Source organism: Nyctibius grandis (assembly GCF_013368605.1).
Source record: "Nyctibius grandis isolate bNycGra1 chromosome W unlocalized genomic scaffold, bNycGra1.pri SUPER_W_unloc_1, whole genome shotgun sequence".
NCBI classification, from domain to species: domain Eukaryota; kingdom Metazoa; phylum Chordata; class Aves; order Nyctibiiformes; family Nyctibiidae; genus Nyctibius; species Nyctibius grandis.
This window is the reverse complement of record NW_027167472.1, coordinates 1,500,694-1,526,223: the sequence shown is the minus strand read 5'-3', so window position 1 is coordinate 1,526,223 and position 25,530 is coordinate 1,500,694. Positions and strand designations below refer to the sequence as shown.

Sequence of the window (25,530 nt, the reverse complement as noted above, 5' to 3'; positions counted from 1 at the left end):
GGGCAAAGGTAAACCCATTCATGGGATTGCTTTTGCTGAAGGACCTGGATGTACTTGGTGGGTGATGCTGCAGGATGGTGAAGTCCGATGTGTCCCTGAAGGTGATCTGATCTTGGGTGAGAATACTTAATTCTGAACTGCATGATGTTAATTGCTGCATAATACTAACAGTGTTCAATAAGTGTCTTTCAGGTTGAAGCAGTGGTGATGAGACCGGAGCTAGCTGCAAGTGGCGTCCAGTAACCTCCTCGAGACTGACATCTTTAACCTGCAACCCGTGGGCACGAACTGTGACAAAGCTCATACCATCTTTCCTGCCCTGAGAGACTCCTAGCCAGATGGAAACCCACAATCCTGAACTAAATGAACTTGATGAACTTTTTTTTTTTTGTATAGAGATGAATCATAAACTAATGTTATCTGTATATATTTTAAAAGAAAATGTAGTGGTGATCTGGGTATGATGTGAATGGTATGGAATAAGGGGTGGAATGTCCTGGTTCGGCCTAAACCAGGCCAATTTTCCTTTCAGGATTTTTTACTTTCAGCTAAGTCTCCTCTAAGTAACTGCACTTTCTGAAACTAACTGCATGTTTTGCAGACGGCGTCTGCTTCCAGGACTGATAATACTCGAAGTTTGTAGTTATCGCTGAGGCACCGGTAGGGATGTTGTGCAGAAAGGCTCTTGCTGTACTTGTTCTTAGAGAAACCAAGGTCACTGCTGAATTCCTCACTGCTTACGAGTGAAGAGCCGAAGGGGGGTCGCAGCTGCAGGGGGGAGCGGACAGGGCAGGTCACCCAAAATTGACCAACGAGGGTATTCCATCCCATACACGTCATTCTCGGTATAAAGCGGGGGGATCACGAGGGTCTCGCTCTCTTTCTGCTATGGCCGGTGTCCAAGGAGGACTCCATCTGTTTTCCTGCTGCCCCCGATCCCGATCCGTGCATTCCTGAATCCAGCTCTCGACCGTCGCTAGGCCCAGCCTGGGCCTTCCTGGAGCCTGCCCTGCAGTGCCGGTGGTGACGTAGCTGACTTCAGGGGAGCTCAATCTTGGTTTTGTATATATATTTGTATATATTTGATTATTTCTATTATTGTTATTATACTCTTTTTCATTATTATAGTTTATTAAAACTGTTTTAACTTTCCAACCCGGAAGTCTCTCTCCCTTTTCCCTTCCCTTTCCCTTTGGGGGTGGGGGGGGAGGGTTAACAGAGAGCATCTGCCACAGATTTAATAGCCAGCCCAGCTTTAAACCGTGACAGAAGCACACAGGAGATGGGCCTGTGGCCTTGCTTGGAGAGCTTGTTGACTTCAGCTCTTGATTCTTTCCATTAGCTGCAACAATATCCCCCAACAATTCCCCCTTTTTGTTTTAAAAAGATCATGGATACATCCGTATTTCCTTCATTCCCACCGTTTCCTCAGGCATCATAGGATCAGCAGATCCCGTAAGTTCTTGAACCATCCACATACCTTTTTCACTGCTGATTCTGTCATGCCCGAGACACACCGCAACAAACAACATCCAAACAACAATATCAAAAATATTACCCGTGCCCATGTGCTAATAGAAAGAAAATTAACAGCAGTCCTATTTTGCAGTGTAGCATGTCTAACTGAGTCTACATCTAACAGCAAATTACTTAAGGCCGCAGAAGTAGCATTGGTCTGTTTTGAAAGCCAGCATCCCAACTTATTCAAGGTACTTAATGCTCTAGCAGCAGCTGCTCCAGGCACTAGTAAAGAAGCTGCAAAAATTTTTAATGTAACCCAGACATTGGTTTTCGCTTGAGATGGTATCCATGCTGTAAGGCTTGCTATGAGAGTATATAGAAAAACAGCTATATATAACCCTCCCATCTTCAAGTGTCTGTCTCCTGATTCTGAGTTACTTCTTTTTCCTTTCCCACGGCAGGACGCACACACCTGGCTGGCATCCAACGAGGTCCTACATCTGTGGAAACACAAGCATAACCCTGTCCCCAGATTAACAAATCATGTGGTCCCGTCCATTGCCCAGTTTGCAAATCTCGAATAAAAACTTTTACACCAGGTTCCATCTGCGATTGTCCTTTCATTGATCCAAAATGCATTACAACAGGAGGATCAGTTTTATCAGTTCGAATTTGGAGAAAGTTCAGTACATATACTGCTTTATCCAGTCTAGCTTCAGGTGTCTCACCACTCATTCCCCCTTTTTGTTTTAAAAGCATGCGTTTCAGAGTCTGATGTGCTCGCTCGATGATTGCTTGTCCCGTGGGAGAATGAGGGATGCCAGTAACGTGAGTAACACCCCAAACCTGTAAGAAAGCTTGCACCTTAGCAGAACGATAGGCAGGCCCATTATCACTTTTTATCTGTTTAGGGATGCCCGCAGTTGCAAAAGCTCTCCGCCAGTGTCGAATGACGTGACCAGCATTTTCGCCTGTTTGCGCTGTAGCTATAATCAAAGAAGAAAAAGTGTCAATCGTTACATGAACATATTTTAACCTGCCAAATTCAGCAATGTGAGTTACATCTGTTTGCCAAATGTCCGAGGCCTGCAGTCCTCGAGGATTGGTTCCTTGTATCTGCGTAGGTTGCGGCAGTTGCTGACAATCAGGACACATAGCCACAATATTCCGAGCATCACTGTGTGACAGATGAAATTGTCATCGCAGTGCCCGATGTCCTTGATGAAAAAACTCATGTGACATACGTGCCTGCTGTTTAATGTCCGGCACCTGTACAGTCATTGTAGTAGAATTTGTGGGGTCAGAAACCAAAGAGTCCACTCGAGCATTGCCTTCTGCAATAAACCCAGGCAAATTAGTATGACTTCTTACATGTAAAACATAAAACAATGCAGTTCGGACTTGAATTTCTTGCCACAGAGATCGCAGCAATTCAAAAACACACTGATTACGTGCATGCTCTATAACAGATCTGTCCAATTGTTTTACAATGCCAGCTACATATGCTGAATCAGTAACCAAATTAAAGGGAATGGGAAAATTCTGAAATACTTCTAATACAGCTCGTAATTCTACCACCTGAGGTGAACCCTTTTGTTGTACTACCATAGATTCCCACTTGCCGTCAGAATACCAGACAAGGCCCGCCTTGCCTGTTTTTCCAGATCCATCCATAAAAATGGTAATTCCATCCACAGGAGTGTCTGCGAACAACACTCTCATGGCACTTGGAAGTTCCGCACTCAATTTTACAACAGGATGGGAGGGCAAGTGGTAAACAACCTGTCCCGAGAAATTCTCCATAGTTGTTTGCAAAGCAAAGCTATTAGCCATACACCACTCAAAATATTGAGCTGCAATAGGAACGGTTAGTGATGCAGGATCTCTGGCCACAAGCTCCCGACATCGCATCCCTCCTTTGATGATAATCTGTGCCAATAGCTCTGCAATCATGGGGACAGTTTCTACCTTCAAGAACAAAGAAAACAACCATTCCAATATGTGTAACGGATCTGACCATTCTGAATTCCATTGACCAATTATTGCATACGGAATTTGCCTATCAAACAAAGTGATAATTTGTATTTCCTGATTCAAATCAATACGATGTATAAATTTGGAATGTAGCCTGCTTTCTACTTCTGTAATGAGTTGCTGTACCTCTGCAGTAGTCTGCCGTGGTGCTGTTAAATTTGTGTCCCCTGCTAACAACTGGAATAGAGGCTGCAATTAATCGCAGCCATAACTTGAGCCTTATGTTCCACAGTATCATAGCATTCAAATCTGGCTCTCCAGGTAAAGCTTCAATGATTTTTTGACAATCAGCATTAGCATTATCCCTAGCTAATTGTGTAACTAGAGTATCTCATAAATCAACATCAAAAACTTGCTTTTCAACTGCTTCTTGTAGCCTCTCAACAAAGAATAAAAAGAGCTCCTTGGGTCCTTGTCTTACGGTAGTATATCTGCGTATTGGGGACACCAATTGTGCAGTTTTTACAATTGCATTCATACCCAGCGCTTTTGTTTGTTTTGGTTTTTTTTTCGTTCCAGGATAAGAGGGTCCCATTGAGCCTGATGGCTAAGATTAGCAAATTGACCCTCTCCCATTAAAACATCTACTCCATTACCATACCAAGGATCATCTTGACTGTATCGCAAATTTACCAGCGCCTGAGCTTCAGAAGCACTTCTCCAATTTGACATAAACACTGTAAATTGCACAGGCTGGAAAATTATCCTTCCCAGCTGCTTAAAATCCCAAGGAGTCAAAGTCTCCATTGTCAACAACCTTAACATTTGCATACTTGGAGGAGAATTTATACCATATTGAGCTACACTCTTTTGCAAATCTTGTACAACTTTCCACGAAAAAGGAGCGTGCATATGAGGCTCACCCGTGGCAGGATCATTAAAAATCACAGGATAAACAGAAGGACCAGACGCAGATCCACCCGCATCACCTCCCATGCCTCCCAAAATTTCCCAGGGTCCCGAGGGAACACAGTAATTTCCGGCACGCTAAAGAGTTTATCTGGAGGGGCATTATTCTTAGGTCTACAAGAGAGGCCCTCTGTGATACTTAGCCGATTGAGTGCCTGTGATAATTCTTCTCTAGCAGAGGAGCCTTCTGTGGAGAGCGGAGGTGAAGAGGGATGGGGGGGAGGTGAAGCGCTGCCAGTCTGAGGCGCAGCCGGTGTCGGATGAGAAGAAGTTGGAAGCGGAGGGAGGGAGGGTGACCATCGTCGACAGCTTCTGATATTATTTCGCTAAGCAGTTGCGGCGGATTAGAAAGAGATGGTTGCTTTAAATTCTTGTAGTATTCCGCTACTGCATGGGGAGCAGTAGGTACAGGCGTCTTCACTTTTACCGGCGCCGCGTCTGTTTGTTTTCGCCTCTCACCTGCGGAGGCACCAATGCCACTGATACAAGGCACAGGAGGATTAGGAGACTCCGGATTTTCTCCTTTTTCCTCCTTGTCTTGCTGTTGCTTTACTTTTTGTACAGTCTCTTTCATTACACGCCATGTCATTAACAGTTCCGTGGCAGATTTATCTCCTTTTGTCGCTGCCTCAAAAAGGGCAGATCCTAATCCTTCCCATACTGTTAAACTGAAGGCAGTAGTAGATGTATCACATCCATGCTTTTTCCCCCACAACAACATTTTTCGCAACGATGGGTCTGGGAGACTTATCCCCCGTTGTTTTAAAACTGACTGCCACATAGATAAAACAGTACTCTCTTCCTTAGTTATAGTACCCCCCATCGTGCCCCTGGTGGCTCACCGATTCCACGGTGTCTCCTTACCAAGTTCCCGGGTAAGCAGCTCTCCCCGCTGCTGATCCACCAGCAAAAAAATCCTTCTTCCGAACGTGCCTCGCCAGCCAGACGATCACATCGGGGTCACCAATTGTGGCAGTAACGACAGTACACGATCCAATGTGAATCAAGCATAAGCCTAAGCCGAAGCTGTTTATTACAAAAAAAAAATACCCTTTTTATAACATATTTGCTTTCGTACATGCAGCCAGGCACTGTCCATGCAAAACCCGATTGGTCGCCCCGCTTCTGCCACACGCTGTCCACGCGCCCCCCCCGCAACCTCCCATCGGTCAGTCCTTTCACCATCCCCCTGTGCTGTAACATGATCCTGCAGGTGCCAAGTCCAGCACTGTTCACAGTGATGTTTACTGTCAAGTATGCAGAGGCTCCATGGGAAGCACACAGGAGACTGGCCTGTGGCCTTGCAGGTGCTAAGTCTGGCAGAGGCTCTGTGGGAAGCACACAGGAGATAGGCCTGTGGCCTTGCTTGGAGAGCTTGTTGACTTCAGCTCTTGATTCTTTCCGTTAGCTGCAACAATATCCCCCAACAGTATGACCATACCCTGTGCCTGGAGCAAACGGTGCCCTGCACAGCCTGCTACAGAGGTTGACATGGGAATAGGTACACAGGTCTGCACAGTAAATGTCAGCCAAGGGACTGTGCCAAGGGGATAGCCCCAACTGCTGTAGAGGAACAGCCATACCTGGACTAGACTGTCTTACTGATGAGCAGCTCATAGGGAAGATGACCGTGCTGGAAGCAGAATGGCTGCATCAGTACTACCCTTGGGTATTGCTATCCAAATAACGTAAAGAAACATTTCTTCACTGACAGCTCATGCCCTTGGCTTTGATTGCGCTGGTGGAGGCTGGTAAAGACAAAGTATCATGTGTTAGTTGTACTGGAACTAGATTATCAACTAGTTTGCAAAGGATACTTTAAAATATAGTTTATACTTCAGAAAGGCACCTACAATTATTGTAGTTCTAACTCCAAGATAGCAGATAGATATCAGGGCTTTACCCAGATGGAAGTTAGTTTACTTGTCAGAAGTATAATTACAGGGCATCATCAGATCTCAGCATTTTGACAAACTAAGCAACAAAATGCACACCATACAGTATGTGCATAAGTGTTGGCTCCAGTGCCTGTGTGACAGGTAAGACTGGAATTTTCTTGTTTATTTCACATGTAATTGGAATTGCCTACATTAAAGGCCTATACTTAATAGTTGAATAAAAATATTCAAGCAATAAATACATGCTACTACAGTTAGGAAGCATCTAATCAAAGACCAGGAACCAGTGCTTTTTAAGAGCTAGTTAGTTATTTCTGTATGGCCTCTTTTTATGAACAGGAACTATTTTCCTTACACAGTACTGGAATGAACTGGTAGGGTTCAATGCATTCAAAACCTATGTACAAACCAAGAACTAGAAAAGCCTCCCTCACTCCTTTGCATAAATATCAGAATAGATATTAAACAAAAGAAGCCAAGCCCATGTGCTTCTATATCCTTGAAATAAACAGTGGCCAGAAACGAGCAGGTTTACTTACAGAATGCTCGCATTGCAAAGTCAGTTTTAAAGAAAGCCATATTTAAAAAAATTTTACTTACTTAGGGAAGACTATACCATGTTTTGCATAACTGGAGCACTTAGATGCTCACATGTTTATGTCCAAAAGAGGCTTAACTGAAGCATTAAATACAAGTCCATGTAGCAGAAACTGCCATTTCCCACACTCTAACAGGTTTAGAAACAGAATGCCGTGAGTAGGAAGTACTAAAATCATACTTAATGGGAAAAAACAAAAACAAAACACCCCAACACACACAAAAGAAACCCCAAACCACCAAACAAACAAAACAAACCCCCCCCCCAAAAAGAAAAACAAAAAAAAACAAAAAAAAAACCAAAAACCTCAATGTTTACAAGCAAATGAAGATGAACAGTTCTTTAGGAAGATAAACAACATACATATAAGACAAGATGATTTAGAACAAAATTTTGTATTTGCTAGTTAAAGTGTCAGTTTTAATCATTACTCAGTCTGCTCCGTGTGAAGTTTGATCATGACCACTAATTTCCCAAACCTCTGGCATACAAGCATATTAATTTATAAGCTCAATGGTATCTGAAACCAGAAGTCTTGTCTTTTTTTGTTGTTGTTGTTAATCACCTTCATTAAGGTGTCAGGTGACATAAGTGAGTCACCATAACTGTCAAGTTTCAATTAAGAAGGTTGATGTACCACTCTGGTTAGGAATATTTCTTGTTCAATACAAGCTTCTCATAAAAGAATATTAGCTGCATTTTTCAAATGTGAAAGACAAAATTTCACTTAGCGATCATAACCAGCAATGCTAATCATAAACTTTGTGTTCTAATCAAGTTCCTAATAGCAGCACAGAGTCATCTACTTTGCTGCAAAACTGGTATCCATATGAGGTAGCATTCAATGATCTGTTTTTCCAAAAATCAGTTAACTTACCCACAGTCTGAAATCATCATTCTATCCCTCCCAATATTTCTCCTCTACAATGAGGAAGCTAGCAGGACTTGTACAGGGTGAAGACAAAAGTCTATATTTTAATAACTGGATAAATACCACCCATATTCTTACTGAGGGAATTCAGAAAAGTAGTTTCATATGCAAGTTGCAGGATCATCAAGCCAGCTATTTTTAGGGTCTAGACTCATTAGGATTTGTCCAGAGAGCCATACAGGACATCAAATCAAACCTCTGTTCCAGGTTCCCACTACATAACTAGCATTTTTCCAAGGTTGCAGAAATGTTTGGATGGTTGGATTTTGTAAAACCACTTTGAACTCGAACATGGTGTTGACAGTTAGTATTCTTCCTTGAGAGAATCCTCCCGCCAGGGTGTTCAACTATTCTTTTCCAAATGACTCCAGATACATACGCAACATCCTACCCATTGCTGTAAGTGACAGCAAAGTCCTCTGAATCAGGAAGGCCTTGAGTTTTACAAAAACAATAGCCAGTGGCAGGAGTAACAAGACAAGCAAGAAGGTGAAACAGAAGGTAATCTTTACAAGATCTAAACTTGGGTCCTATCTGTAATGGTTGAGTTAGTGCAAGCGATTTGAGGATTACCATGTTCATCGTTGATCACTCAAGAGCAGCAGTATTCTTTAAATATAGGATTTAAGGATATTACTGAGGAGCAGAAGAGAAGGACTCTCTAAACTTATTTTCATGCTAAGTAAAGGCAGTACTTTGTAAGAACAATTGGGGAAGTAGCTCCAGAATTCTATTAATTCTCAAATCCTGCCAATGATAAGTCAGTCACAGGTGTTATAGAAAAGGTCCCTATAATGCCCTCCAATCCATCCCAATAATAGACATAGTCTAGCTTTTGTTCCAACCTGATTTTAAAAATTCATAACTAATGTGGACAAGAAGGGGGGATTTTTTTTTTTTTTTTTAAAAAAAGCTGTATCTCACATTTAAGGTCACCAAATACATAATTATCCATAAAAATTATCTCAGATCTTGGGTGGCCCATTAAGATCTGTTGTAAGAGACATGGATGGCATTTGCATTCAGATGTGAGGTAACTAGGGAATCTAGAGTTTAGCGCTCACCTTTTACAGAAATCCCATCAAACTGGATCATTACTTAGCCATGTACTTCAGCACCCGTGCCTTTTTCCAGAAAACTTCCCAAAAATCCTGGAAGTTTTTCTATTGTGCATAGTCAGACATGCTGCAATCTGAGCTGTGCAGTGCTTCTGAAGAACCGAGCCTATCTAGGACTCAAACCAGCAAGACACCACCTATTCCTGAGCAATGACAATCATTTCCTGGTAGGAACCCAGTTCCTATCTATATCTAGATGCAGAGAGCTCTGGATGTCTGGATAGTAGGCTTGCTAAAGCAGACACAGGGAATGTGGAAGACCCTCAGCCTGCAAACAGCTGTGCTTTACTTGGGGAGCATAAGATTTGCTTGGGAACACTGCACTGAGAATAGTTTTTGCTTGCTTCTAAGATAAAGGAGCCAAGACCAGTTCACAGGGCTTTTTGAGGCATGAAAGAAGTAAACATGTGTTGAAGGTCAGTTCTGAACACAGAGCTGAAAACAGGGAATGGTTGTTGATGTTTTGAGCCCAGGACACTGGGGCTCTTCCCAGGATGGGTGATGAGTGCTTAGCGTGTGAATGTTGATGTTATCTTGAACTGCCTAGTCTGGCTCCTGCATTGTAGCAGTTAAATAGGGTAGTAGCATAACAATAAAAAGCCTTAGGCCTTTCGGCTTCAGGCCCTTGCATCCTCGATCTCAGAGTCTGTGCCTTCCTTGCCGCCCGCCGCAAATGGCGCCCGAACAAGGTTGAAGATTAACGAAGAAGCGGCGGCGACTCTGATCGAAGGATTGTCAGGGGCTAGCGCGCGCCAGGACCTGACAGTCCCCAGGATCGGAGAATCCCCAGGACCGGAGAGTGAGTCCCCAGGACCGGAGAGTCCCCAGGATCAGTGAGTTCCGCGATCGCAATAAACATGGGACAGGCTAGTTCCCAAGAGCATAAGCTCTACACTGAGGTATTACAGCGTATATTACACGAACAGGGCTATAAGGTCCAATTAGCGAAATTGGTGCAGTTATTAGTATGGATCAAAGGCAACTGTACCTGGTTCCCTGTATCAGGGACTTATGATGCAAAGATTTGGGCGAAAGTGGGGGTAGAAATACAAAAAAGGAACACGTTGCAGTCTGATATTCTAAAGGATTTAGAAGCAACGTAGAGGGTTGTTTTTACAGCAGTCTCTGCACTCCAGCCTGCAGAGGAGTATTTGCAATCTCTGGCATCCACTCCTATTAACACCTTGGTGGATGTGAAGGAGCAACAGGAGCCTGTATATGAAACAGTCTCCGGAGAATCAGACGATCCTTACGATCTTGATTTCACAGATCCAGACATACAGTCCAATTTATACCCACCATTAACATCAGTAAAAGAAACGGCTGTGGCCGTCCCTTCGGTGCGGGGGGTCTCGCAGGCGGCAGCAGCAGCGGCAGCGGCTACGGCCAGAGCACAGTTAACACCAACAGCTCCTCCATATCCTGCATCTGCCGAGCCACCTATTGGCTTTGCTGAAAAGGCATCAGAGTCTCGTGTAACGAAATACAAAACGCTGGCAGAAAATTGTAGAGAGGAAGCTGCTCGTAAAGGAGATTTTGCCATGCTGACGGCGATGCTGGTAATCTATCACCCAAATCATTCTCCTGAGTATCGCTACCTTAGTTATGAAATGATTAAGGAAGTATGGGCTGCGGTGAGAGACTATGGTTTGCACAGTAACTATACTTCAAATTTAATAACAGTCATTGGGGAATCCTATACTATGACTCCACATGATTGGAAGTCACTTTTACGGATGATTTTAACACCTGCACAATATTCAGTGTGGCTGGCAGAGTACCAGGAGGCTGCTTCTGCAGACACTTTGGAAAATAGGCAAGAATATTTGGGAGTTAATCAGTATGAGACACCAGAGGCACAGGCAGGGCTACCTCGACAGCATTTACAACAGATCTCTGCATTGGCTTTAAAGTGCCTGAAACGCGTTCCGGAGGCAGGGAAACGCCAGCCCTCTTTTGCGGCAGTCAGGCAAGGAGCTCAAGAACCCTATGTTACATTTATTGATCGTTTACAAACTGCATTGAGCAGGCAGATTGATGATGAAAATACAGTAGAAACGCTGTTATTACAATTGGCTTATGAAAATGCAAATGCAGATTGTCAAAGAATTTTGGGCCCTCTAAAAAACTCTTACAAAAGTATAGCAGAATTTATTAAAGCCTGTCAGAATGTGGGTTCTGAAGAGCATAAAGCTACTTTACTTGCAAGTGCCTTGGCTCAGCAATTCGTTGTGGGACGAGCAGAAATGAAATGTTTTGAGTGTAATCAAATGGGACATATTAGAAAGAACTGCCCAAAGCCGACAGTAAAGAAAAAAGATGAGCAGAAAGGATGGTTCTCCCACAGGGCATGATGAACAGTCCCACAATTTGTCAGTTAGTGGTCTCTGCTGCAATAGAGCCGACTCGAAGTATTTTTAAACAGTCTCTTATTTACCATTATATGGATGACATTCTCATTGCAGCTTTGACACAGACAGAACTGATGAAAACTGTAAATCATCTAAAAGACTCTTTACAACAATTTGGGCTTCATATTTCCCCAGAAAAAAATACAGACAGAACCGCCCTGGAAGTATTTGGGATGGGTACTGTTTACCAGAACCTTACGACCACAACAACTTTGTTTGGTAAACAATATCTCTACATTAAATGATTTGCAGCAACTACTAGGGACAATTAATTGGATTCGTCCTGTGCTGAGTATTTCTACTGAAGAGTTAAGTACCCTGTTTAACACCTTGAAGGGGGATTCAGATTTAACTTCGCCTTGAATCCTTTCTGACAAAGCAAAACAGGAATTGGCATTGGTAATTCAAAAACTTACAACTTCCCAAGCAGGACGTATAATCTTACATTTGCCTCTCTTATTTTTTGTGATTCACGCGAAATTCCAGCCTTATGGGCTATTTGCTCAATTGACAGAATCATAGCAATTAGTTACCCTGGAATGGATTTTCTTATCACACACCTTTACAAAAACAATTACGACCCCTTTGGAGATGGTCATTATGGTGATTCAGAAAGGACGGTTCAGGATACAGCAGCTGACAGGTCGAGACCCTGACATTATTTACCTACCCTTTCATAAGGAAACGCACATTACTCTGATGAGGGACAGCCTTGAATTTCAGGCTGCTCTGGCTGATTATTTGAACGATATCCATTTTACTTTGCCACAGAATAAAATCTTGCAAGCCTTACCTTCCCTCTGTTTACAACCACAGAGAGTGATGGTGCCTCACCCTATACCAAATGCAAAAATGGTTTTTACAGACAGCTCAGGTAAAACAAAGAAGGCCGTAGTGGCCTGGAAAGGAAAGGCACAATGGCAACACACATCAGTTACTGTGGAAGCGTCCACTCAGATTGTTGAATTGTCTGCAATACATTTAGCTTTGACATTGTTTGCAAGCGAACCTATTAATATTGTATCAGATTCCCTATATGCTGTTGGCGCTATTAACCGCTTAGAAGCTGCATTTATCAAAGAAATTAGCAATCAAGAGCTGTATAAACTTTTCCTTGCTATTGCAACTCTGCTTCAGCAACGACAGCATCCTTGCTTTATTGTTCATATTCGGTCTCACACTCGCTTGCCAGGACCTCTGGTAGAAGGGAATGCAGTAGCTGATAAGTACACTGTTTTGCCCATAACATCATCCTCCCTTACTCAACGATTTCAACGTGCACAATTATCTCACTCCTTTTTCCATCAAAATGCTCGCAGTTTACAGGAAGAATTTGCTCTGACAAAAACGCAGGCTCGTGATATTATTCGGGCATGTAATGATTGTCAATTATATAATACTGCAACTTATCATGATGGTGTAAATGTCAGGGGACTGAAGGCTAATGAAATTTGGCAAGCAGATGTTACACATTATCCACCTTTTGGCAGGCAAAAGTATGTTCATGTTACTGTGGATACCTTTTCTGGTTATGTTGTTGCTTCTGCAGCTACAGGGGAACGGACTCAGGATGTTAAGAAACATTGGACAAGGTGCTTTGCACTTATGGGCCTCCCCAAACAAATAAAAAGAGACAATGGACCTGCTTATGTATCTCAAGCAGCGGCCTTATTCCTACAACAGTGGGGTGTGTCTCACGTTACAGGTATCCCGCACACCCCCACCGGACAAGCCATAATTGAACGGACACATCAAAACTTGAAACACATGTTACAAAAACAAAAAAGGGGGAGTGTAGCCACAGCTCCTCAAGAACAATTAGATATGGCTGTGTTCACTTTAAATTTTCTAAATCGGTCATCTTCTCGATTAGATACCATGGCAGTGGAACGACATTTTCAGGGTAAAGTTCCCTTTACACAAAATCCTAAGGTTTGGTATAAAGATCTGCCAGGCCCAACTGATTGGCGTGGACCAGTAGAATTGTTGACATGGGGGAGGGGATATGCTTGTGTTTTACTCCCAACAGGTCCTCGTTGGCTACCTGCGAGATACGTGAAGCCATACCATGAGCTGGAGAAACCACAACCAGAAGCGCAGATGCTGAAAGTGCAGGGACCATGCAAGCGACGTAGAACAGTCAACCCGACACCAGGCATTACTTGGGGAATGCTGAAATGACTGGATGAGCACGCAAGTAGCATGCTGCGAGGGGTCTTGGGTGGTCTCTGGTGGTCGTGGTCCCCCCATAGTTGTGCTGTCTGCTGTGTGACTTCGCTTCCACGCAAGCGTGGTTAAGGCCTTTCTGTTGACACATTGTGGGAATCTGGCCCTTCCTTTTGAGCATTGTCTCAGAAATCGTAAACCACGTGCTCGGGCGACATCTTATGGCGGCTGCCTGGAATGCCTGAGCCTGGCAACGTGGGATGGCGCAATAAGCTAGGCGCCCGCCCTCCACCCGCCTCCGGATGCGTGTCTCCGGTGACAGCCTGGCAAGGGGCCAATCCTGCGGCGCAGGAACCGGACATGTCCCGCCTTCGGACCTGTGATTGGTGCGAACTGTTGACTGACGGCTCCCAGTCACATGACTCTGCCGAAAAACTCTATAAAAAAGGCTGGATCACTTCAACACGTGGGACCCTCACCGCCATCTTCCAAGTAGGAAGGAGGACACCGCTGGATCTCAGGGTGGTGAATATTTTCTTTCTCTTTCTCTTTCAACTGTTTTCTCTGTTTCTTTCTTTCTTTTATCTCTCTCTCTTTCTTTTCCTTGAATATTGAGTTGCCTCAGTGTTGGACCTAATAAAGTCAGAGCCAAGTGTGTTGATACCGTGCCTCGGTTGTGCTTTGTCTGAACTCAAGGATCACGAATCTTTAATATTTCGTGTCAGGATCTTTTGGGGGTGCTTTACCTACAGGCAGGTTAAGCATACCGGGTGTTCGCATTGAACCAGGCACGCCGCACGTGGGCTGCACTGGAATTATTTATATTTTTGGCGGGCCCTGCGCGCGGGCTGTCTGCATTGAACCAGGCACGCCGCACGTGGGCTGCACTGGAATTACTAATTAGGCGGGTCTCTCTCTCTCTCTCTCTCTCGGGGAGCAGGGGACGGGGATTGTCTGCATTTTATTTCTAGATTTGCTCCTTTTTTGACTAATTAGGCGGGTCTCTCTCTCTCTCTCTCGGGGGGGGGCGGACGGGGGGCGGCTGTCTGCATTTTATTTCTAGATTTGCTTTAGAGGCGGACCTTAAATCCGGAACCCGACACACATGCAGGTGGCTCTGAGGAGAAGATACTGCTTTGATTCTCACAGCAGTTATCTCTTCTAGAGCGTGTGAATCAAGTAAATTTGGACACTACAGGGATGTTGTTCACAGTCTTGTTTATCTTTGGCCCTTCTTTGTAATTAGTGATGCTACAGCATTGTTGTATAGATATCTATGTTTATTCCTTTTTCTATATGTATTTATTGCATGCCTATGTAGATTACTCTGCTCTACACTCTGCAAGCCAAATGTGCACGTCCAGCTTTGAACTACCCAGGAGAAGCGGTCTCTTGAGCAAGGGGGTAGAATGTGGGAATATAACGGAAGATTGGCGAGGAGGATTGTAAACACGCTCAAGTGACTTGCACCTGGGGTGTCAAAAAACACATATATCATACTACTAACTGTTATTTAGTCTTGTGTGCTGGACAAGTAGAGCATCTTCATTCAGATAACATAGGCCTGTGATAAGACTCAAGGGCACCTAATTGTTTATGCCTGAGATTCCTGCCCTGCTGTGAGAAAGATCAAAGCACAGTGGAAAACTGCCGCCTGCAAGAAACCCCTAATATACAGGCAAAGGCAGCAGGCCCGGAATCTCTCTCACTCTCTCTCTAGCAGGAACTGAACTCCGCGGTGCCTGTGTCCCTGCTTGTGTGCCTTTGCCCCGAGTGCTGCTTCAGAGACCTGGTCTGCAATCAGAGGACTCTGAAAAGCTGAAGCCCACATCATGACCACCCTTGTCATCAAATAAACAAAAAAGGGGGAAATGTGGAAGACCCTCAGCCTGCAAAGAGCTGTGCTTTACTTGGGGAGCATAAGATTTGCTTGGGAACACTGCACTGAGAATAGTTTTTGCTTGCTTCTAAGATAAAGGAGCCAAGACCAGTTCACAGGGCTTTTTGAGGCATGAAAGAAGTAAACATGTGTTGAAGGTCAGTTCTGAACACAGAGCTGAAAACAGGGAATGGTTGTTGATGTTTTGAGCCCAGGACACTGTGGGCTCTTCCCAGGATGGGTGATGAGTGCTTAGCATGTGAATGTTGATGTTATCTTGAACTGCCTAGTCTGGCTCCTGCATTGTAGCAGTTAAAACAGGGTAGTAGCATAACAATAAAAAGCCTTAGGCCTTTCGGCTTCAGGCCCTTGCATCCTCGATCTCAGAGTCTGTGCCTTCCTTGCCGCCCACCGCACAGGGAATCCCTCTGTTTTGTAAAAGAACAAAACCAAATATTGACATGGAAGGGACAGATACTGTAATGTTGAAGCAGCACTTAGAGAACAGTATCCTGAATCTGAAAATAAGTTAAGCCAAGATAAATTGATCCTGTCTAATTGCAGGTTAACTCTTTTAGTCACACACAAGTCAATGAAAAATACAGCTAGTGCAAAAGCACCAGTCTCCCAATTTCAAAGTCAATTGGCCAAGTAGCTGCTTAGGGCCCCAGTTACTGTATGCAATGATTTGACAACAGATCTACATAGCATACATTATTCCATACGCTTATTTTTGTTGGCATGGAAAACACTTCATACCCCAAGAAGCTCTGAAATGGCAGCACACTCCACAGTAAGTCACATGTTGGAGAAAACACTGGTTTCTCCAATATCACACAGTACATTCTTTTAGCTTTTTGTACAGACAAGCCAGGGCTAGCAGACTATTGGAAATGAACAGGAACAAGAAGTGGGAATTGCAAGAACACATGTCAAAGATAATTTATTTCACCAACACTTCACTGTAAAGTATTGACCATTTAAAGGTCATTCTTCAGTTTTCAAAACTCAGGGAAGATCTCATTATATGTCCTGTTATAAGAATAGCTTCAAAGATTAACTATGGATTCAAGACTATAGCATACTGTTTACAGAATAAATCGTTTTGAAGCATTTAAAAAACCCAAATTCTAAACCCCTGGCAATATTACCTATTATGGTTTTTACTATGAAAGACACTATGAAAGGGGGGGGGAACATGCCATTTCTCAACAAGCTGAGACTCAACTTAGTTGACAGTCTCAAAAGAAACTTTCCAGACTTCAGCTTCAAAACTGAGGAGCAAACTCAGACAGGGATAGCTATGAGACTGGATTTTTTTTTTTTTTTTAAACACTTCCTGCCAAGATAAACAGACACTGCTGTAGCAAAAGTTAGATCTATCCCACCTGTAATGACACTTTCCTTGTGCCAATCCTGTATTTGTACAGCCATGCAGTCAGCTAGGTTACAGTACTGATGTGGCTCACTGCATAGTCAAATGTTTGTGCTGCAGTACAGACAACAGGAAAAAGCAGCCCCTATCTTCTGTTGTCCCCACTTTTTGGTAGCAAGCTCAGTGAAAACTTAATGATCAAGATGTTGACAAAGAATGCAACCACAAAGATGGACAAAACTGCCTGTGAATCATTTGCAAGTATATGGAGGAAGAAGAAAAACCTGAGAGGAACTATGTATTTCAACTTCTTCCCTCTCTATTCAGGTAAAAGCCATTAGTCAAAACCAGTGATACTGACTGCTTAAGTTAGCTAACTTGATATCTGTAGCTGGAGGGGAGGGGGGGGGGGAGGAATCATGACAAGATACTGGAAATGTCAATATATGCTTGTACTTGGCAATTCAGCATGATCTATTGCATGTTTGAACAGTGTCTCCCTAGACTAATTTTTTTAATGGTAACTGGTGTTCACCACTACTTGCCACCAGAAAAATGTGTCAGAATGCAGTGTGCTGCCAAAAGTATATTTGTGATACAGTTCCAGAAAATCAATACAGTATTCAAACACAGTTCCATTACTTTGCAGAATGGAGTAGACGACATCAATACTACTACCACGGCTCTGTGTAGATGCAACAGAGCCCAACATCGCATGTGCAAGGCCCAGGTGGAATAAAAGCACAGCTTCCTCTAACCTCCCTGCTCTGAGCACAATACTAATTTTGGTGGATCCCAAATGGCCCAGCCTTGGAAAAAATAAAAACTAAGATACTCCCAACAGAATGGGGAAAAGAAACCTATTATCAAAATTAGATCCAAAAGCAGATTTTTTTTCATAGCGCAATGCTTCCACACCCATTGCACCTTACCTTTAAGACTGAATACATCTGAAAAAGCCTTGCAGGGAGAGCAGCACGAAACCCTGAACTATAAAGCGTGTTCTTGCAAAATTTTTTTACAGAGGGCTTTCACATAAACAGGGCCTTTAAATACACATTTCAACTTAACATGGTATCTTAAGGAGAGAAGAAAAAAAAAAAAAAAAAGATGGACTGAATACTCTGATTTTTATTTTTACTTTAAATACTACAGAATACTTTGTCCCTTTGTTCATTGTTAGTTTCCTGTTACTAAGACTATAACCACATACATGGAGAAGCCTGAGATTTTTCTCTTGTGAGCATGCAGGGTTGTCTCAGATACAAAGGGCACATTGTTAAAACACAAGCACACTGAATTTCTGAATTTCACACACTCATGTGAGTTCCAGGTCTGGTCTCAACCTCATTGGATATCTCTACACCACACTCACTCCCTTACCAGATGCCTTTTAAACTGTAACTACTGGACTAGAAGAGCCATCATTTCTTGGAAATTACTTTAGGCCTAAACAGCTTCAGAATTAAAAGTATCTAAAAGAGTGGAAGAGCTAATTTTTTAATCTGTATGAAGTGTTTGCATTGTTTAGATAGTCACTGATCTGGAATACATTGGAAAACAACAGGCTCAGCTAAAATCATGATCCAGGCACCTATACTAATGAGAAACTACTAGCAAATTAGTGTTACATCACAAGATAATGCTCTTCTCTTTGTAGTACACTAACACATAGACATTGATTTGGAAAACTGATTTAAAGAGTGATCAGCTAAGAGCTTTAAATCTGCAAAGATAATGGGGACTGTGGTAGGGTAAGCACTGTTTGGGAGGGAGAAATCACAAGCACACACACAAAACATTAATCTGATGTTTGCCTTGAGACACTGAGAATAAAAATGATCTCAACATGATGAATGTGAAGAACCAAAATGTTTATTTTTGGCAGAACTAGGATTTCACCCAGAGCTGGTCTATACAATCTTTATAATGCATGGAAATACTGAAAAAGATCAGTCGCAACTTTAAGGTATTATGAATACCTTCACTGGATCAGCATGGAAATCATCCCCCATGGTGTTCAGGACACCCATTTATGTGTTTCCAGGCCAGAATAACTGTTTTAGATTTCTCATGCTTATTTCATGGTCATAAAACTACTGTGACAGAAGATAATTTAAGCATGGTAGAGGTCTCCATGCATTGCTGCCTGACAAAGTAGTTTATTAACCATTTCAAGCTGATTTACATACAGTACATCTGTCTAGGTATTTATACCTTACTAACTTTTTTCAGAAAATCAAGTTTTGTGGGTGTTATCTGTAGTAAGTAACGTTGATCTGGTTTTGTTACACTCTACACACTGCTACAGAAGACAGCATGAACTACTTTGCTGCCATTGCTTTCCCACAATAAGTGTCTCATTTTACCCTTGAAATAGCAACATGACCAGGAATTGCAGTAACATTAAACTACTGCCAAGAAGCTGTACCTTCTGCTCTATTATCTGCAATACTTCTGTGTCAGAGGAGCACAGCTGATGGAACTGTTGCTAAGACAAAGTTTTGGGAGAGCTATCATTAAGTCTTGGGGGGGAAGACAGGTTAAAGAACCTGAGTCAGGTCAAATTCAACAGTTAACGATACTTCTGGCTCCTAACAGCTTTATAGTGCTAATGTCTTGTTACCCAGCTAGGGAAAGGAAACTGAAAAGTTTAAGGACAAGACTTTGGTTTGGAAACACCTAAAAAAGCAAGTCAACAGGTAGCAAATCAATTTCCACAGCAAGATTTGTCTATCCCATATGCTCAAACAGTATAGATTTTCACATATTTTTAGATTTTAAAGCTTCAAACTGGCTTTGTAGAAGTTATTACATCCTAGAGTTTAGAATTAGCATGATTTGTTAATTCCCCTACAACTACAGTATCCTCTCTTCAAAATGGGACTCTACATTCTGAATGCTTTAAAGAAATGCATTTGACTAACTCCCCATCCTTCAACAAGGGTAAGAGCTAGGAGTGGATCAATCAGTAACAGCCATTTTCCCCTAACTGCCAAAAATTAAATTAAAATACTTATTTTAGGTAACTACAATGCTAATAAATACATCCTAAAATACTCATCTTCCACAATATTCTCCAGCCAACTTAACTCTAGCATTCTAAATCTGCCATCTCAAATTGACACATATCATAACCATCTTTATGAAGACAGCATACTAAATATAGTCCAAGAAAAGCAAAGAGAAGCTAAAGTCTTTATAAAAAGACACCTTAACATGACAGAGAGAAGCACATCTTACAGAAGCTTTGCTGAAACATGAGGAATTATAAGGTAAATAGTGAAGGGAAAAGCTAGTAAGATGAATTTGGATACTTGTCCACAGCATAAAAGACCATAAAGGAAAGTAGTTACAGAGAGACTACTCATTAATAAACCAGAAATTAATCCAAGAGAGTAAGTTTAACAGGACACCAAATTCTCAACCTTACCAGAATTCATGGCTGTGCAGTTTTCATCCTGCTTCTAACATGAAATGTATTCATTCCAGCCTGAGCAATGACTGCATCATAGTCCACAAATATTAACCTCCAATTCCTCTGCTAGAAAGTAAAAGCAGTACCAATGACCAGTAAAATAAGGTGATGGTTTGTAGCTTTCAACACAGAATTTACCTGGTCAATGTATACAATAATCTGGGCTACCAATACACATCCTGAGGATGTTTACTTGAGATCTATTTCTTCAGGATTTTTAACATAAACAAACCTCTGCTCAAAGACAACCAACTGCACAATACTGACAAATTCTGTGTTTCTCAATACTGGCAATACAAAAGAGACATTATGAACTGAGACAGAACACACTGAGATCATCTTATTTACACAAAAATCAATGTTTTCCTATTGAAGAATGCTATATTCAGTATGGCCAACCCAACAGAAAGGCCTGCACAAATAAATGGGTATATCACTCAACAGTAACTATTGATAGGAACTTGTCTTTATGCAACAGGGATGAGGAACTAGGAGAGGGGGGGAGAGAGAGACACCGGCAGGTAGAGAATTAAGAGTGGACATCCTATGCTAGAGTGGCTGGCCTGTACAATCCCCAGGACTTGATTTGTTTACCTTCTCCTGTGATATGAGAGACACTCACAGACATATGGGATACAGCACTAAGAAGAGTGGCTCCTAAACTACTGGACCCTATAGACCATTCTCAAGTTTCTGAAAACAAATATTTAATAGCAGCACAGCTTCAGAGACCAGTCCCTCACAGCTTGGTATTCACCACATACACAGCACATAATTACCTGGCTTGCCTGATGGTATTCAATGAATCAAGCAGGCTGAACTACACTAGCAGAACAGTGAATTCTTCACTATAACAAACGAGACTAAGCCACTGCTGGTTTGGTAAGCCAATTCCTCTCCCCATCCCAAGTTTTCTGTGTTCTGACCATTGGAATAGGTAAACTCCACCAGCCAGGTACTACAAGCTCACTGTACAAGCTTATATAGGATAGCAGTACCCATTAAATACTGAATTAGTACACTGATCCTCATGTGGCCAGGTACATGGATTATCAATCATTTTGCAACTTGCTTCTAGAGCACTCAATTTTAAGACCTTAGTAGAGCACCAGGAGACTATTTTTATAACTGCAGTGTTAACAGTCCAGTACATCTTGGCCTAGAAATAGTCTGAAATCCATGGGCAATTGCATTTGGATGCTAATACAAAATAACTATTGAAACAAGGCCTCTGCTCTGAACTTTAGCAAACATCTGATACTTAACCGCAGATCCACAGAGCTTGTGCTGACGCTGGCTTGGATGCACTCACTCACTCTTAAAGTAGAGTGCTTATCAGTAACATACCTACATTGCTGGTTTTAACCACCTTGTTAAAAGATAGCATCCTGTTTTGGACTAAAACAGAACCGATTTTCTTGTCAGTGATTTTTACTTTCAGCTAAGCTTCTTCTAAGTAACTGCACTTTCTGAAACTAACTGCATGTTTTGCAGACAGTGTCTGCTTCCAGGACTGATAATGCTCAAAGTTTATAGTTATCACTGAGGTAAGGGTAGGAATGGTATGCAGAAAGGCTCTTGCTTAGACTTATTCCTACAGAAACCAAGGTCACTGCTAAATTCCTCACTAATTACAAGTGAAGAGCTGCAGAAGGGTCGCACCTGCAGGGAGGAGCAGACAGGGCAGGTGACCCAAAATTGACCAATGAAGGTATTCCATCCCATACACGTCATTCTTGGTATAAAGCTGGGGGATCACGAAGGTCTCGCTCTCTTCTGCTATGGCCGGGGTCCAAAGAGGACTCTGTCTGTTTTTCTCCTGCCCTCGATCCCAATGCCTCCATTCCCGAATCCAGTTCCCGTCCATTGCTGAGCCCAGTCTGGGCCTTCCTGAAGCCTGCCCTGCAGTGCCGGTGGCAACATGACTGTCATCGGGGGAACTCGATCTTGGTTTTGTATATATTTAATTATTTCCATTATTATTACTATACTCTTTTTCATTATTATAGTTTATTAAAACTGTTTTAACTTTCCAACCCATAAGTCTCTCTCCCTTTTCTCTTTTCTTTCCCCTTCTGGGGGGGGGGAAGGAGGGTTAACAGAGAGCATCTGCCATCAGTTTAATAGCCAGCCCAGCTTTAAACCGTGACAGACAGTCTGCAAAGGAATGCTATATTGCAATACCTCAGTGTGTACTGTGTAAAGAGTCTTCAAAATATCTGCAAGTTTTGTCTTCTTGACCTTAACATGCCAAGATACTACATAAGAGTCATGACACCAACTTTACACCCTTTCGCCAAATAATTTTTATAGTCCTTCAGTATTTAGGATTATTTCCACTCCCTCTACAGATATGGATTTGCACTGTTCATTAAGAAGCTACCATGCTAAAACACTAGCAACACTGGAGTTTATGAAATAGAGAAATTAAGGAATTTTTTTTTTTGTAAGTCAGGTTTTTGTTTTCATAAGTACTCAATTTAATTCTGGAGAAAGTACAAAGTTAACTCCTCTTCAACAGTTCTCTGTATTTGTAATACGATATACTTAACTGACATATCTACAAACACAATACTGATTTTAAGTAAATTAGATGGTCTCCATTATTTGAATTTAAAAAGTTACATAATTCTGTGTCTGCTTACCAGTTTTAAGAATATATCCCAAAGACACTATAACATCATTTAGCCTTTTGGCAGGTTTTTGAAACACATTATCACTTTCTTGAATATGTAGACAGCTGCAAGCTTGGGTTTATTCTGTTTGGGAATTTTTATTTTTTTCAAATAGAAGGGAAGATAACAGGAAAATAAAAGCTAGCCTAAGAAGTCATTCCTTCCTACATCTTGTACAGTGAGCCCTAGTGACTAGGACAGAGCCAAGGACACAGCTGTTATCACCCTACATGCAAGGAAGTTAATAAATTAGAGAATTCCAAGTGTCCTTAACAGCTTGAGGAAAAAGACACTTTTAACTTCCATATTACTATATCAATTTCACATTCGAATTCCTGAATGACCAAAATACAAAGGATGCAAGTTATAACTTTTATACTCTGAACTATGTCATAAAGTCTTAGAAAACCATCATCTTGTTAATGCATTAAAAGTCTGCCTCCACCTTGCAGTTAGCCAAATCATACTGGGTTTCTGTTGCTTTTGAACATGGATGAGTTTCCATTCTATTCAGAGGTTATCAGTCAAGCACAAGGTTTATTTTTTCATCTCACTATACAAATTACTAAGAACACAACTGCAGAAAGTTTTCACAGGTATATCACTTTTATAGCTACTAAATTAGATGTGATTAGGTTCATTTTAAAGATTTTATTCCTTCTAATTTCTTTAAAGCCTCAAGTGGACGTCCCAATTTATTTAGGGGACCTGCTGTAAAGCAGGTTCCTCTAGAGCCTTCTTCACTATACTAGGAAATTCACACCTTGTTTTATATCCTCTAAAGAACTCCAGAAGAGTTAAAACGAGCCTTAAGTTTCACCTTGTCACACTAAGCTTAAAGCAGACATTTTCAGGACTGATCACCCCTAAAAGACCAGGGGAAGGTCCTCACGGTGGGGACCTGGAAGCCAAGGCGGCTCTTCCAGCGATCCTATGTGACTACGGTGGAGGCAAATCTCTGCAGATCACGGTGCGCCCCGCTTTTCTTTCATCAGGTTGATGAACAGCATCGATCGCAGCAGGATTCCTGCTTCTTATGCACCCAGACAATAAAACCACTCGCCTCCGTGCGCATTCAGCAGCGCCCGCTTGAACAGCAACAGCTCGCGCGGGCAGTTACTTCTACCCCCCCGCCCCGGAGGCCCCCGCGATATCCTTACCCCATGGCGACTGGCGGCGCCGCGGGGTAACTCCTCGGGGCACTCCTCGCCGCAACAGCAGCTCCGCAGCCCCGTGGCGGCGGCAGTCTGCTGGGCTGGGCTCGCCGCCGGCTCGCAGCTGCCGGGCTGAGTGAAGCCGTCCGCGTGCTAGGGAGCGCCCCCCGCGGGCCGGGCTCCCATGGCCCCGGGCCTCGCCAGGCGCCCGCAGGCAGCGGCTCCGGCCCTCGGACGGGCGGGCAGCGGCGGCTCCGGGGGCAGACAGGTCCCCTCCTGCGGGCAGACAGAGAGGCGGTCGCCTTCTCCGCGAGGGGCTGGCGGCTGCTGCGGCGCTTCTCGCCGGGAAGTGAGCGGCCGCCGAAGGCTCCGTGCAACTCAGAGGCGGAGCGGGATAGGGCAAGCGGTGCGCACAGGGCTCCACGCCGCCGCTTCTCTTAGCACCCCCGCCAGCAGCGTGGCGGGCACCAATGCATTCTCCCGAGGAGGCAGAGCGAGCCGCGGCACCGGCGCTGGCATCGGGTTTCCGGCATGCGGCGGCTAGCGGCGGCCGCGCGTCCCCCGCGGGCACCAGGGCGCCGTGCTCCCCCGATCCGCCCACCCCCGGCTGCAGAAATGCGGAGCGCCGCTCCTCCTTCCCGCAGCGGCGGGTCCCCTCCTCGCCGTCACGCCTTCTGCTGCGGCGAGCGGGCGGGCATCGTCCTGGGGCGCGGCGGGTCGGTCGCTACCAGCGGGAGGGGCAGCTAAGCCCACACTCCTCTGCGGTGGGGCCGCGGGCTCAGCACCGCCAGTGGGACGGAGGAAGGGAGCGAGCTCCGTGTCAGGCGGTGCCCGGATGCTCCAGCGTCCCCTCGCGATGGGCAGGCGCAGCCGCCACGCCTGCAGCCCACGCCTCCATCCCGCTCCTCCCGGGGGAAGGGAAGGGCCCTATGGTCCGCCGCCACAAGCAGCCAGCTCACTACTGCTCACGACGACACCTACTCACTCTACCTTCACACTCCACCTGGGGAGCTTTAAATAGCAGACGTCACCGCGTTCCCATCGCACCGACGTCACGCACCGCTCCCGGCGCTGACGTCCCCGGAGTGCGGGGCATGATGTCAGAGTGGTCCACACCGCCGGAAGCGCTTCTATAACAGGGAATGGAGGCGAAGGAGAGTGTTCGGGGTCTACCGCGACGCTGCTACCTCCGTGCGCCTCTCCGGGGCACCGGCGGCGCCCGGACCGCCTCCTCCCGCCCCCGCCCCCTGCGGCGCCGTCTCCACGGCAACGCCGCGCGCGCCCGCCCCGGAAGCAGCGGTGCGCCCTGCGGATCGGCAGGGAGAGCCATGGGTGAAAATGGCGCAGAGCCCACTGCTGCGGCAACTTTTTAGCCCTCTGCCCCGGGCGTGGGAATGGCATGGTGCCCGACTCTAAAGGTAGCTGGTCCCGTGTCTGAAACAT

The 25,530-nt window shown here is 44.0% G+C and overlaps 1 protein-coding gene across 2 annotated transcripts in view; it reads right to left on the bottom strand.

Moving 5' to 3' along the window:
* LOC137677083 (homer protein homolog 1-like) overlaps positions 1 to 24,266 on the bottom strand; it is a 185,865-nt gene extending 161,599 nt beyond the window's left edge. For both annotated transcript variants that reach the window (XM_068424266.1, XM_068424265.1), the window contains exon 1: positions 24,094 to 24,266. In XM_068424266.1, coding sequence (XP_068280367.1) covers positions 24,094 to 24,098 — 5 coding nt within the window. In that variant the 5' untranslated portion in view covers positions 24,099 to 24,266. The remainder of the gene's footprint in view (positions 1 to 24,093) is intronic.
* Positions 24,267 to 25,530: the final 1,264 nt, after the last annotated feature.